This window comes from Erpetoichthys calabaricus, chromosome 2, assembly GCF_900747795.2.
Source record: "Erpetoichthys calabaricus chromosome 2, fErpCal1.3, whole genome shotgun sequence".
Taxonomy (NCBI): Eukaryota; Metazoa; Chordata; class Cladistia; order Polypteriformes; family Polypteridae; genus Erpetoichthys; species Erpetoichthys calabaricus.
The window spans coordinates 192,061,914-192,077,120 of record NC_041395.2 but is presented as its reverse complement, the minus strand read 5'-3'; the positions used below and the strand labels follow the sequence as shown (position 1 = coordinate 192,077,120).

The 15,207-nt window shown below is 36.2% G+C and overlaps 1 protein-coding gene across 1 annotated transcript in view; it reads right to left on the bottom strand.

Annotated features, from left to right (window-relative positions):
- Window positions 1-15,207, bottom strand: part of otomp (otolith matrix protein) — a 121,247-nt gene that overhangs the window by 82,242 nt on the left and 23,798 nt on the right. The window contains exons 2-4 of the mRNA XM_051922084.1: window positions 13,465-13,601; window positions 2,541-2,643; window positions 1,505-1,690 (exon numbers count right to left, since the gene is read on the bottom strand). Coding sequence (XP_051778044.1) covers window positions 1,505-1,690; window positions 2,541-2,643; window positions 13,465-13,601 — 426 coding nt within the window. The remainder of the gene's footprint in view (window positions 1-1,504; window positions 1,691-2,540; window positions 2,644-13,464; window positions 13,602-15,207) is intronic.

Here is a 15,207-nt window from a genome sequence, read left to right as displayed (position 1 = left end):
TGAGGAGTGAAAAAAAATCAAACATAGATTTAAACTTGCATATAGCCTTTTTTCATTATAATTAGGCAGTCATTATCCAACCTGCTATATCCTAACACAAAGTCACGGGGGTCTGCTGGAGCCAATCCAAGCCAACACAAGGCACAAGGCAGGAACAAATCCCTGGGCAGGGCACCAGCCCACCACAGGGCACATGCACACACACACCCACACACCAAGCACACACTAGGGTCAATTTAGGATCACCAATGCACCTAACCTGCATGTCTTTGGACTGTGGGAGGTAACCCATGCAGACACAGGGAGAACATGCAAACTCCACGCAGGGAGGACCCGGGAAGCAAACCCAGGTCTCCTTACTGCGAGGCAGCAACTATTATTTTGTTAATTGTGGCAAGTGTGTTTGGGTTATTTCTTAAGAAAAAGTCTATTGCTTCATCTGAACCACAAACTCAGAAAAGCACGTTGATGTGTTCAGATTTTTACGAATTTTGTTCATAAACTAAAGAGATCTCTTAGTTCTGGTATCCTGGCAGAAAGCTTAAAACAAAGATCTCAAACATTGTATAGAAAATATAAAAATATAACTAATAGTAATTATATCACTGCAATTTATGTTTTAAATGACTATGCAAATAATATGTTGCTATAGTATTTTATATTCCTGCAAATATACAGTATTTGGCTTGCATTAATCCCCACATAGAAAAGTATTTTAGCTTGTACTAGCAATGTAATAGATAGTATTTAAACTGTGAAAGAAGGTGCCTTTGAAATTTAAAACACCAGAGATCAGACACATAATCTTTCCTCTAGCCAAGTACTTACAAGTAGGACTTCACCGAACCAACTAATCTTTGGACCTGTTCTCAGAAAAAAGGCACACAGATACAGCTGAGCACCTTAGCAACACACAAGATAGACTTGCCTGTAACCTGGACACCTAAAATCTGATATTATCTTGTTTTGCTGTTTTTTAACTGCAGAAACTAAAACGGGCATTAAAAGTCAAGCTAAGTGGTACTTTACTTTAATTACAACTACCCTAAGGAAAATTTCAAGACAGTGACAATGAATAAATAAACATATTAAATGTCTCACAATTTCTAAGGAGTAAAGAACAACGTAACAAGAAAATACAAGGAAACAGATCATTGAAAGCATCTTCCTAGATGGAAGAAATTTTTTACTTCACTCACTAGCAATCTCTCAAATACAGTATAATGTGTAAACCCAAATTATGGATTTCATGCTTATTATGTTTTCTAGTTTTGGCATAATGTGGCCAGAAAAAAACACCAGTTAAGAAAAACAGTATTTATAAGGAATCTTTGAAATTACCTAAGTATTTGGAAAGATGTAAATGCTCTGATGGTAGATAATTGTACTGGGACAACTACACTATTCAGAACAATAGGGTTAATGGCAAACAAAAAAAAACAGAAAAAAAACAGAGAAACAGTTTGATATATTATTGATGCAATTATTCTGACATACAAAATACCTTTTGGGAAGTTACAGTGTTCATCTATACTTATTTGTGATGTGTTGACTAGGAAACCAACAGGAACTGTCCATCCAACAGTGGTTTGGATACCAGGATGACAGGAGCTTTTTTCATGCATCTCCAGCAAAGAAAGATCACTGGATGATTTCCTTGCAAGAGCAACTACATAATAGTTGATACCATCTGCAAGGAAATAAATACATTTAAAACTAACTGTTTTATTACAAATTGAATGAAAGCCATTTCTTTAAAAATAGTAAAAGATAACTTATTGTTACATATACTGTAGCTATTTATTGAAGCATATACACAGATGAACAAATACAACACATAACCTTACCTCTTATGTATTAATAATTCAAATGTATTTTTATTTATAATTTTTAATAATTAAATAAGAAAGGAAACCAAATTCATTGTCAATTTAATTTCAAATAGCACTAAGTATTTCAATGTTTTTTGAGGGCATAAAGTGGAAAAAAATTCCATGCGCTTTACGATATACAATAATTCTTAATTATTTCACATGCAGTAACTTTATCATTGTGAAAATCTCAGAGTACAAAACTTATGCTACAAAAACTAAAACTAAACCCAATGTAAATTAAAATGACATTAAAATACTGCAAAGTTAATCAATTGTAGGATTTAGGAGTGTAGTCCATACTCTAAATCTCCAGTTTTTTTTTTTGTTGCTCAACTAAAATTGGCACTGAACATTTAAATTAATCACAAAACCTTTAGCAGACGTAATTTTCCATGCTTAATGCATCTTATGTAATTCAGTGTAACTCCTAAAATCTTGAATAATTATACTGCCTAAGTGTTGACTACAGTAAGGTCAACTCTGCTAGAGTTAGATTACCTCTTGAACATTAGGAGTTTCTGCCAAGGGTCACTGATATATTTAAGTGTGTATTAATAGTGTTGATTTCACTTTGATGATTTAGTGATTTGACTGAATTATAAAAATTCACAGTGTCTTCAGAGTAAACCTAAACTGCTGATGTGGTAACGCATCAGTAATGCTCACCTACTGAATTGTAAGATTCTCCAGCAGCAAGCTCCAGTCCATAACACCAGCCAGCAGAGTAGATGTCATGTGGTTCCATGGTTGCTGCATCAGCTGAGCCATTCTAAAAAGAGGTCAGATAAAACTTTAATGCACAGTCTACATATAAAAGCCCTATATTCACAAATGTTTATTATAGTAATATAAAAAAACATTAAATATAATATTTTTATTGCAATCAGTTAACTATAAAATTGCTTCCAAATTGCACGGTTTAGTATCATTTTATTTTTAAAATGTGTTCAAGCAATATTCCAATCAATGGATTTTTAATAGAAAAATATTTTTTAAAGAATATTTAGAACAGCACGGTGGCGCAGTGGTAGTGCTGCTGCCTCGCAGTTAGGAGACCCGGGTTCGCTGTTCTCCCCGTGTCTGCGTGGGTTTCCTCCGGGTACTCCGGTTTCCTCCCACAGTCCAAAGACATGCAGATCAGGTGCATTGGTGATTCTAAATTGTCCCTAGTGTGTGTGTGTGTACGCGCCCTGCGGTGGGCTGGTGCCCTGCCCGGGGTTTGTTTCCTGCCTTGCGCCCTGTGTTGGCTGGGGTTGGTTGAGACCCTTGTGACCCTGTAGTTAGGATCAAGCATGTTGGAAAATGGATGGATGGAATATTTAGAACCAGAATAAATCTGCCCTTTTTTTACTAGAGAAGGTAAATGGAAAGGTCTGTAAATAGATATGCAGATGCCAGGTGTCTCATGCTTGGTTCACAGAAAGTGACTGCTGGTGCAGGCTTTCATTCTAATCAGTTTATTAATTCTTAGTACTCTGTTATTAATTTCTCACTCAAGACAGTTCTTGCTATTAATTGATTTTCGGTTTAATTAAAAGTCATTTTGTTGTTAATCTAACTTTATATTTAATTAGATGACAGTTGGCAGTTCTTTGACTGCAATCTCAAAAGTTATTAAAACTAGGGCTTTTTCTTCCTCGTTAGGAAGATTTGTATTATAGGCAAAGCTGCACATATATTTTGCTTTATCTTCACTGATTTTTTCTTGCAGATCCTTTTTTAATTCATTGTAGACCCAAATTAAATAATAAAAGCAGACAACAGTGGATTAGGTTGATTTGACCCATTTTCATTTATGAATAACCATTCTGACATATCTGTTTTGGTACAACATTTAGTAAGAGGTTTTTAAGCAGAGGTTTTTGATGGCTAAGAGGTACTGTTCCAATCTAATTTATAAATAAACTGTTGATTTTCTCAGAAAAGTAAAATATACATAATTATTTATGGTAAAATCCTGATTCAGCAGAATGGAACAATGAGCAGAAAAAGATTTTATAACTGATGTTTGATTTTGAAATTAGCCCCTATCAATTGCAAGCATCCATTAAGTGAGTCCCTCCCCCTTGTTTATGTTTCTGTTTTGGAGATTCTGACATCTTGGTATTAATCTGGACTCAAGGACGCTACAAGAGAGACCCATATTGTTCAAAGTATACTTCTCTGTGATCTCTCTTATTTTATACACACACCCACACGCACACACACACGCACACACACACAAAGGTAAATCAAAAAGTAAAGGCAATTTGAAAATTACTGCAGTGGAAACAATCTAAAGCAATGCAACACATTCATGATGGCTTATTGATGGTTCAAACACATACATCGCAGCACTCTGCCATTATTCTAGCTGAAGCCAAGGTCAAACGAACACGGATGCTCTGGTGCAAGGTTACACCATTGTTGAACAATGTGCTGTAGTGAGATTTCTTTGGGCAGAGGGAGTAAAACTTGCTGAACTTCACTGAAGGATGTTGGCTCAGTATGGAAGTAAAAACAGCAAGACTCAACAAAAAGTTTATGAATGCATGGAAAGTTTTAAAGAAGTTTAAAGCAAGTGAAACTGATGAAGTTTGATCTGGTCGACCATCAATATCACGCACGCAAGCCCACATCAAGATGGTGAATGCTTTCATTAGGGAAGACTGACAGATTATGTTGTACACTGTGGCTGCTCAGTTTTGGATATCAGCTATGGATCTACACATGCCATAGTGAATGATGACTTGGAGTAAAGTTTATGCAAGATGGGTACCCAAACAGCTTACTAATCTGCAGAAGCGAACATCTTTTGATGCCTCTATTAATTTATAGTATCAGTTTGCTTGCTCCATCAGTTATATGGCATTAGGTCTAGGATTCTGAATAGTAGTGCTAATGTTTGCAATGTGCCATCTGTTTGAATGAAAAATGCAATTCATATTACTACTTAATTTTTAGATTTCATTCCAATTGATGGCCATCACAAACTGAATTTGCCCAACCAAGAGAGACTACCAGATAGATCAATATCATCTACTTGCAGTGCCTTGATATCAGTGCAGTTTTAGTATGTAGCATTGGATCAGTTTTGGGAAAAAAGTTAACATTAGAGGTTAGTGCAGTACATCACATTAGTAGTTTTAAGGAGGCAGTTTTACAATGAAAGTTACAGTTAATGGTTTATACAGTTACAATTTAAAGTGAACATTATTCAGATTCCCCATGACAAACTTACTTTAGTTCAACATGAGTACAGCTAGTAGTTTAGCTACTGTTTTTTTTTTCCTTCAGACTGCATACAAAGTCCTCTAAAGATTGCCTTGAGTTTGATATTTGCTGTTCTATCTGTAGCATGCATTTGTCGAGGGTTTCTGTATGGGTCTAAATGTTCAAATGCAGCTACCTGACAGGCATTCCAGCACTAGTATGGCTGCTGTACAAAAAAACTCCTCAGTCCAAGTGTCTTCTTTTTAAAGGTTTTAATGAAATTCAAGACAAACAGTTCACACAAAAATAAAGGAAAATACACACAAAGGGGTAAAAAGGGAAACTTGTGGTATTCTGCATTGACTGCATCAACATACATAACGTTCAGAAAGTTATATGCCCTTAATACCTATCTGTTCATGTTTATTTCTAACTATCTAACCTCAATCTAAAGGCTATTTTATTGTCACACAGAGCTAACATTATGAACATTCCATTTTCTTTAAAATTCAAACTTTATTTTTTTATGTATTTTTTTTAATTTAAACTGAATTTGTGTTTAGCTACATTGTATTCAAGTTCAAAACTAAGCAAACTAAGGTAAATGTATTTGGCTCTTACATTATCTACATGTATAAAAGTTCCATTGTTGTGTATACAGACTTTCTCCCCAAAACAGCTATCCTAAAACTGCACTGACATCAAGTGGCAGGATTCATTTTCATATTGCTGGTGGGCGTCTCTTCTCTTTAGATGCAAATTGTATTTTACAACATTTTCAGCATCCTTCAAGGCAAACTTACCCATTAAGGTAAAATTATGAGGAGGACCACAAAAATTCACTGAATCAGTCAATAGCATGGGAGAAGGGTGTAGTTTTCCACTATGCTGCTAGGCATTGTAAACCAACAGTCTCATTAATCAGCCTTCTGAGTAACATTTTGCTAATTTGATCAAGTGCACAAATTTCACTTTAATGTACAATTGTGCAAGTGATGTTTTCTATACAAGCCAAAAAAAACAGTATATCGCACATCAAGACAGCAATGCTTGCTTTGTTTTGACATTGGTAGACTTGATAATAAAGAGTTTGTTCCCCATAAACAGGCTGTTGTTCAGCAACATTATGCTCAGCAGTTAAGACATTTGTAAGAAAAAAAGCATCAGGAAAAAAAATGTATGGTGCACATAAAACTACATTTTGCACCTAGACAATGCTCCTGCACAAACTGTTGCACCATGACAGTGCACCTGCATACGTCACGCTCTCAAGAGTTTTTGTCCAAACACAATGTGGTTGTTGCATTGCACCCCACCCATATTCACTGGATCTCCCTCCCTATGACTTTTTTGTTCTGAAATTAAAATTGAGACTGAAGGGAATAGCATATTATAGAAACAATCCAGGAAAAACAAAATTGCAGGAGGCTCTAGACACAGTAACAGAAGATATGTACAGGAAATGTTTCCAGTAATGGAAGAAGCACTGAGACAAGGTATTTCAACTCAAGGTGAGTATTCTGATGGCGATTAAAAGGGACCTACTGTAAGTTGTATCAAGTTTTTTTTTTAACAATTTTGGGAATTTTTGGTCCCTCCCTTATATATCTTGTTTTTTGCTTAATAACCAATTTAACCAATTTCCACTGATGTTTCTAGAAACGACATTTCTAGTGTACAAACATAAAGCCACAACAATGTATTGAAACTTTAAAATTCAAAGCTAACTTCAATAGAATAACATTATCTCAACACACAAAAATTGCTATACTTACATTTCAAAAGCATAATGATATTTCAAAATATCACTACTGTAACTCACACCATAGTAGCAATGTTAGGACAATCCCAATAGGTTCTGTCTGACAGGGGCCCTCAGAAATACTGAACATAATTTTATCAGTTTTAACTGGCCAATTATTAAAAATGAAATTTAAAAGAATAATTTACTTATAGTTTAGAAATTAATGTTTTTTGCCAAAAGTAGCAATTTGAAAAAATGTATATGGCAGAGCTGATCATATACAAAAGATCTGAAAAAAATTATATGGCAGAGCTGATCATATACAAAAGATGTGCGGACTGAGCTGGTGGCTCTAAATTGCTTCAGTATGTGTGTGAGGAAACTGATGGACTTGCACCCTGTCGGAATAGTATTTCAGCGGTCATTTGTAATGATCATTGCTTTTCTATAAATTGCTTGGCTCTGAACTCTTTAATCCTCCACCCATCCATCCATTTACTCAACCCCGGTGAATCAGTTAAATAGCATCTAGAGGACATTTTGGCAGCAGGGAAGAAAATGAAAGCAGGAACGAGCCCTGGATGGGATCTAGCTCATCAGTGGGCAAAAACACCTAAATAATTTCAACTATAATTTTGATCAGTACCAACTTTTACCACAGATGTCAGAAATGACAACATACACACTATCTATTTATTATTCAGTAGGAATACTGTTACGTATGGCCTCTTACAATTGAAAAACCTTATATCTCCAAGGTATGAAAAGGCATGAAGTCACTTACAAAGGAGTAGCTGCACAAGTAATACAAGACATCTTTTTCAAGTAACACATAAAAACTTTGTGAATGTTATGACACATATAAAAATAAACCTCATTTGGTTTTGGTCATCCAAATGTTATTTACAATAATTGCGCCTCCTATCATTGACGTCATGTGGGTATAGCGACAGCAACAAACAGGAAGTGTTTGATTGATGTTTCCATAAACCAATGGGCTCTGTTATATGTTATTAATCTACATTCTTCATGCTCCCTCTCATTACTCACCCCACTCTAATTGGTTCTGTTAAAAAAGAAAATGAAAAGCCACGACGGACACCTGATGAATGAAAACAAAGTACTAATGACTCATGGTGTGAAGGAATGATAAGTGAGTAGTGATGAATAATGAGCGACTACTGAGTAGTGATGTACAATGAATGATGAGTGACTACTGATACAGGATACAGAATAATACTGATGTTTGATGACTGGAGAAGTGAAAAATGAGAAGGTTTTAAATGACTACCGATACCTGATACAGAGTAATACTGATGTTTGACGATTGTAGAAATGAAAAATGATGATGTCATTAAATGGACACCGTACTAACTTTGCATTGGATTTAAACAGTAGAATGATGCAGTGACTTTGGGTTTAAGATTTATTTACCTGATGCCAAGTCTGTCAAAGTGCCTGGGGTCTGCTGCTGCAAATCAGCATAAATCGCTCGTGCCTTCTCACAGATTATAGCCTCCGTCACGGTATCTCCTGCGAGCTGCTTCTCCGTCAACCACACAATCAAAAGCTTCTCCATATTTTCACGGATAGATGTCCGCTGTTTAGAAATGATTTTAACGCCCTTGCCTGGTGTTATAGCCTTTATCGACTCCTTCTGCTTCAGTATGGTGCAGATTGTAGAAGTGCTACGCTTGTACTGCTTCACCAAATTGGCTACACGCACACTTTGTTCATGTTTTTCTATAATTTCTTCCTTTAATTCAATGCACATCATCCGCTTCTTCTTCTCTGCACTGTCCTTCGCACTCACTTTCTTCGGACCCATAGTTGGAAAAACGAAGTTTTGCAAAATAACTGCAAGCACAAATGCGAGCACAACACTGAAGCTTCCACTGCGAGCTAACTGCTTAAAGTGAACGTGTGAGACATGGGATGTTGTGGCGTTCACTGTGGTGAGCTGCACGAATTAACAGTGGGGTGGGGTATCTGAAGCTGGCTCGTAACCCAAATTTTAGCTCTCAACTCAAAGCAAAAAATCGTCCAAGAGACTGCTCGTATCTCAAAAAACTCGTTAGTTGGGACACTCGTAAGTCAAGGTATCACTGGTATGTACTAGATGTGGTTTGGAGTGAATAAAAAGCCAGCAAAAACGCGTTCCCAATTTCAGCCCCATGGACATTTCAGAATTAAGGGAAAATACTGTTAAAAATAATTACCACCAGCCTTTACACAAACACACAGTGATGTGCAAAAGTATTCCATCCCTTTAAAAGTCATCCGAATTTACTGCATGAAGAAAGATTTGTCCATATATTTATCCATTCAGTATTTTTAACATGAACTCTTGTGCTGTAACAATACATTTCCAAAGTCCAAATAAACCCATTCCTTTAGATATTTAACTGAAGGAGAAAAACCCCAAAGTATTACGTATTCAAGCCCAACACATTCATACCTTCTTATAACATTATACAGTATAATTGTATACTTTGCATTAAAAGCCCTCATTCTTTTGGGGTATGTAAGTATGCCCCAGGTCTGCATATTGTTCAGGAATGATTCTTTCCTATTCTTGGCAGAATTTCTAGAGACCCTCTATGGGCACCTCTGAACAGTAGTTTCAAATACTGCCACAGATGTTCAACAGGGTTAAGATCAGGACTTTGACTTGGCCATTCCAAAGCATTCACCTTTCTGTTTTTGAGCAATTCCAGTGTCACTTTGGCCTAATGCCTTGGTCATTGTCATGTTGAAAGATGAATCTTCTCCTGAGCTTTAGAATTATTGTAGAGAGGACAAGTTCCCCTGGAATATTGTGTGGTATTTGTACTCCTCCATTGTCCCTACAACTCTGACAATATTCTCATTCCCAGTACATGAAAAGCATCACCATAGCATGATGCTGCCATCACCATATTTGACCCAAGGTATGGTGTTTCTTGAGGCATGGGCAGTGTTCGTTTTATGCCACACATACCTCTTTGAAGTCCTATTTTGGTCTCATCTGACCATAAAAGTTTCTCCCACATCTTGACTAGGTATTTCCAATGTTTTGTGACAAATACCATAAATGCTTTAATGTGGACCTTCTTAAGGAATGGCTTCTTTCTTCCTACCCTCCCATAGAGGCCTGTTTTATGGAGAGTTCTTGAAATTGTGGACCCCTGTACTTTCACTCCAGTTTCAGCCAAAGAGAGTAACAGTTGGATTTTTAGTCGCCTCTCTCACCAGTCGATGTTGCATGCTGATGTTTTGTTTTGAGGGATGGCCTGTCCTAGTAAGAGTCTGGATGCTGTGATGAACCTTCCACTTTCTGGTGATGAACCCAACAGTGCACAGTGTGACATTAAAACTCATAGCTGTTTTTCGTAGTCATTTCCTGCCATCTTGTGCATTTCAATAACTTTGTTTCTCACAACAGTAGAAGCTCCTTTGTCTTCATTTTTGCAGTGACTGTTCAACAAAGACTACAGCCCTTACAAAGGGAGCTTTTTATATCAAGAGAGATAGAAAGGACTCACACGTACCATCTCATTATGTTTAATTTTATGACTGTCACCTTTGTAATTAATTTGTCATTGGTGTAAACATGGAGCTTCCAAAGTACAAAGGTTTAAATACTTACCGGTATGTAGACACTAACTTTGGAGCTTTTCTTCTTCAGTTAAGTATCTAAAGAAAATGGTTTATTTTGACTTTGGAAATGTTTTATTAATGCATAACAAAATATACTGAATGAATAAATATGTGTACAAATCTTTTGTCATGCAGAAAATGATGATGACTTTCTAGGAGATTGAATACTATTGCGTGCCACTGCATGTTTGTGAAAAGGCTTGGTGGTAATTATTTTTAACATCTGAAATGATCACAGGGCTGAAGTAAGGCTCGAAGTCAGCTGACTTTATATTCACTCCTAGCTACATGTATGCTTGCAGTCAGCTACTTATTCACAAACCAGCTTCTTCTTCTGTGTTAACAACAAGGGAAAATATTCGACAGTGTGTACATTAATCGGCAAACTGATCCATTATTTGAAAAAATAAATATTTCAGATTTTGGACTTGCATGGGTTGAAAATGTTAAACTTGACTTTAACAAAGGAATCTGTCCTGGACAAGTTTATATTATGCCAATTAATATACACATTGTAAATGTGCAAGCATTGTGTCGTAGTGGTTAAGACCTTGCACTTTTAAACCCTGAGTTCGTAGGTTCAAGCCCTGATACTGACACTGTGTGGCCATAAGCAAGTCCCTTCACCTGTCTGTGCAGTGTGGGCAGAACTGGGCTAAAGAAATGCAACCAGTAGTATCTAAATGTTGTATGTTGGTAAAGGCATCAGTTGCAAATGTAGAATATTTTGCCTTTAGAATAAGTAACTGGTTTCAAAAGTTGTGTGAAACGGTACAGTGCTTAGTTGCGAGCAAGCATAGACCTGGAAGCAAGCAAGAATATGGCCAAATACATACCTAATTTCAGCCTTGTAGTCATTACAGACTAAAGGGTAGATTCTGTTAAATAGCACTGTTTTAACACAGATCTGTCTCATGTCCGCTTCTCTTCATGTTCCATGACTCCATTGGGTGTTGATTTCCTGTTTCCTCCCATTGCTGCCGAAGACCACGTGAATAACCAATATAGTTTGCACTCAGAACCGATGTAGTTCATACACAAAGTTGAGATAGGGTGCTAACGCATAACCAGTATGTTTCGTACGCGAAACTGACATAGTACACACATACAACCAATAGAGTTCAAACGTCAAACCAACATGTTACCCACATGAAACTATTATAAAATGTGCATGACACCAACACAAATCCATTTTTAGACCGGCACAGAACTCAAGCCAGTAAAGTTCAAACTGATAACATACGAGCATAAACTGAGGCAGTTCACTCACAAACCAAAAACAAACGTACTGGAACCAGTCATATACACACGCAAAGCAATATAGTTCATATGCAAACTGGTGCTTTGCATTTACAAACATATAGTTCATGCACAAACCGATAATATATGGACACGAACCAATATAGTTCATTTGAATGAAACCAGTATTGCTCACACACAAACCAATTAAGTATACACGCAAACCGATAGTAAATATTCATAAACCAATAGTGTTCACATGTAAACCAATAGATTACGCACAGAAATGTATGATTTATGGCCTATTTGGTCCCTCATTGTGTGTGCGGGGTTTATTTGCTTACAAATGGCGATATCAGTTACTACTGTTATTATTATTATTACTGCTTTCTACACTACCTTCTCGATGCTAGTTCAGATACAGATAACAAGAACAAGTACACGTACAAGTACTTTTCCAAACGCACCTCCAAACACACAGCTACTTTTGTTCTTGTGTGGGCAAAAAAAAAAATTTCTAAATGGAAAAAAGTTTTTAAGAGCAAAATGTATTTTTTTTATTTAACTCACACCATAGAAAACACCAAAAACTCTCAGCAACCTGTAGCGTTTGCAAATTCACGTCAGCACGCCTCGAGCCTCAGCGCATGAAAAAAGATAAAAATAGATGACCCCGCAACCAATCTGATGATCAGGCAAGATTCACAGTTGCAGCATCGCAGGTAGATTGTGGCTGATCCTGGGCAACCTCCCCAATATGGATTTACTAATAACACTTTCTATTCAGGAAAACAAATTATCTACAGCTAAACCATCAGATTTAAGGTTTTATTAAGTGTGTAATTTAGAGGTATCAGCTATGAAGTATTTTGGTTTGTAGTGCACATTGAAATATATAAGCAGTTGTTTTACAAACATTATGAAGAGAACTACTGAAATGGTTAACTAAACAAAAGACAAGAATGTACCAGGGGAAGGTTGATGTCATACACAAAATGTCCTAAGAGATCAGCAGATATCCTGTAAACAGCAAGACTGGACAGTTGTCACATACACAGAGATTTAAAGGGTAAATGCTGAACCTAAATATATGAGAAGAACAAGAGTGTAATAAAATAGGCTTTTATTTAGATACTGTAAGTTATTTGGGTGTAAGTCAACAAACCAATCAGAAAAAATGCATGCATTAATCAGCACTCTTATGTAAATTATTTAGTTATTATTAAGTTATTTATTAAATAGACCTCTGCCTTTATTTCTTTGACAATTCTGTAATAGAATACTGTGATGAATGCTCCCTCTTCAGCATTTGCTGTAGAGTAAATAAAGGATGCAGTGTTCAAGCATCCACCTACCTGATTACTGACTTTAAAAGGTTTTATCAAACTTGTCCAAGTAGACAAGGAAAGTTTCTTTCTTTAATTAATATGTTGATTTCTACCACATAAGTCCACAGTATTAATGCTATCACACTCTTCATAATACATTTTAAAAATAATACAGGGAAAGACCTTGGCTGTTTTCCCTGAAAGACAATATACTACTAGTAAATGTAATTATTTTACTACCAGTGGCATTTAAAGATGCAACACTGCAGTAATAAAGCACTAATGCAACTGTGGAAGTCAGTAAAGATTATAACTACCAAATTTAAAATAACAGTTGCACTGGATAACAGTCAATTTATTACCTACTAAAAGGTATTTCTACATTTAGTATTTCAAATCTTTCAAAGAATTTAATGCCATGTTGAGAAAAGGTGTTAAAAAGTTTTACCTTAATTTTCTCCATGCAGTCTATACTATTGTAGGCTCTTGTACACAAAAGTCGGCTAAACTTGCTCTTTCCTGTGATGTTTCCTGCAAAGTTCATGCACTTCTGTTCCTCTGCATCTGACAAGACACACCAGGTAACTAAAAAGTGAAAAAGAAAAAATATTATATTAGCTACTAGTTTTATGTTAAAAAAATGTTTTCAATATTTGCTAACCCAACAGGGAAATAAATTAAAACCTAGTGAATAATGAATGACATGAAAATCATAACTAATAATTATATTAACTACACCTATTAAAAGGGGGTATTTCACAAGGTGTACTTATAAAATGGAGACTTAAGCTAAAATGCCTTGCTTGAATAAGCCGTGTTTTTTTTATAGCGGCTCAGTTCATTCCAAGCAAACTGTTTCTCTTTAGCTGAATTATGAACACAATTATGCATACCCTCGTGCAACATCACCCAGTTGCAGAGCGGCAGCACCATAAGTCACCACCCGTCTAGATCTGCAATTTTAGGACGGAAGTTAAGGTTAGGGATTAATGTAGTTAACATGTACTGTGCCTGCATCTAAGCAGCCCCAAGAACCATTTGTTGATAACATCTATCATAGTTCAAAAGTTTTATGTAACTTTTATGAGATTTTTGTAATTGTATCAAAATAGAGGAACATTTAACAAAGAAAGTTCGGCCTTTTCAACAGTCAAGAAACAACACTTGATCTTAATAAAATAAAAAAGGAAAAAAGGGAAAAAGGAAATGCTTCTGATATTAAGAAAGCGAGAGAGGCTGAGTGACAATCTGCAACAGAGTACATTGCTGTGGATACCTGAATATGTTATGCTTCGGAATTTGTGCATTGCATATTTAAATATTAATGGTTTTATTCAAATTGAAAAGAGTTCCTTTGAATTGCCCAGTTTGAATGTAAATATATTAGTTTCTGAACATCCTACAGTATTTGAATCATTTAAAGCAAGTATTTAATAGCAGTGTAAGGCACATTTGGCAGTGATTGAAATTTATATATAAAAACATACTTCAGAATTACTATAAGTACATTTATATGCAAACATATTGCGTATTTAGAACATCAGAATACTGGAAAAAATTAGAACAACTGACCATTCAGCCCAATAAGGCTCACCTGTCCAATTTAGCAATAAAAAAGAAAGCTGCAGCTTCTGCCACAGGTGCGATGCTCCAGTGTCACTCTTGCTGATTACTTGGCCCTCATCAGAATGTCAGATTGCACAATACAACTAGTCATACACATCTGTCTCATTTAAAAGGACTGAACTGTTCATTAATACTATAATTAATTTGTATCTTACACTGTCAAAATCTAAACAACATTCTGAAGCAATTACCCATAATCCCTGTTGTGGGACATACAGTAAATGTAGTCATTATACAAACCTCAAATTACTTGATAACCAAAAAATAAGGTGTATAATTAGACCAAGAGATAAAACATGACCCTCCACCAGGGCAGAGCCGTTCTTAGGCATGGGCGAGCAGGGCAGTCGCCCGGGGCCCCGAGACAAAAGGGGCCCCATCATTCAAGGTTTTTTTTTTTTTTTTTTAAGATCAACGCAAGCTATGTATCTATACTACAAAGTTTAATGCTAAGCTTACTGCCCTTTCCCGGGGCAGGGACGCTGCAACAGGGAACTGGGGCTTGGGGCGTTCGCTATGGCCAGGGCCCGGCGCAGGCACAGGCGGAGCCCTGTTACGACACGCC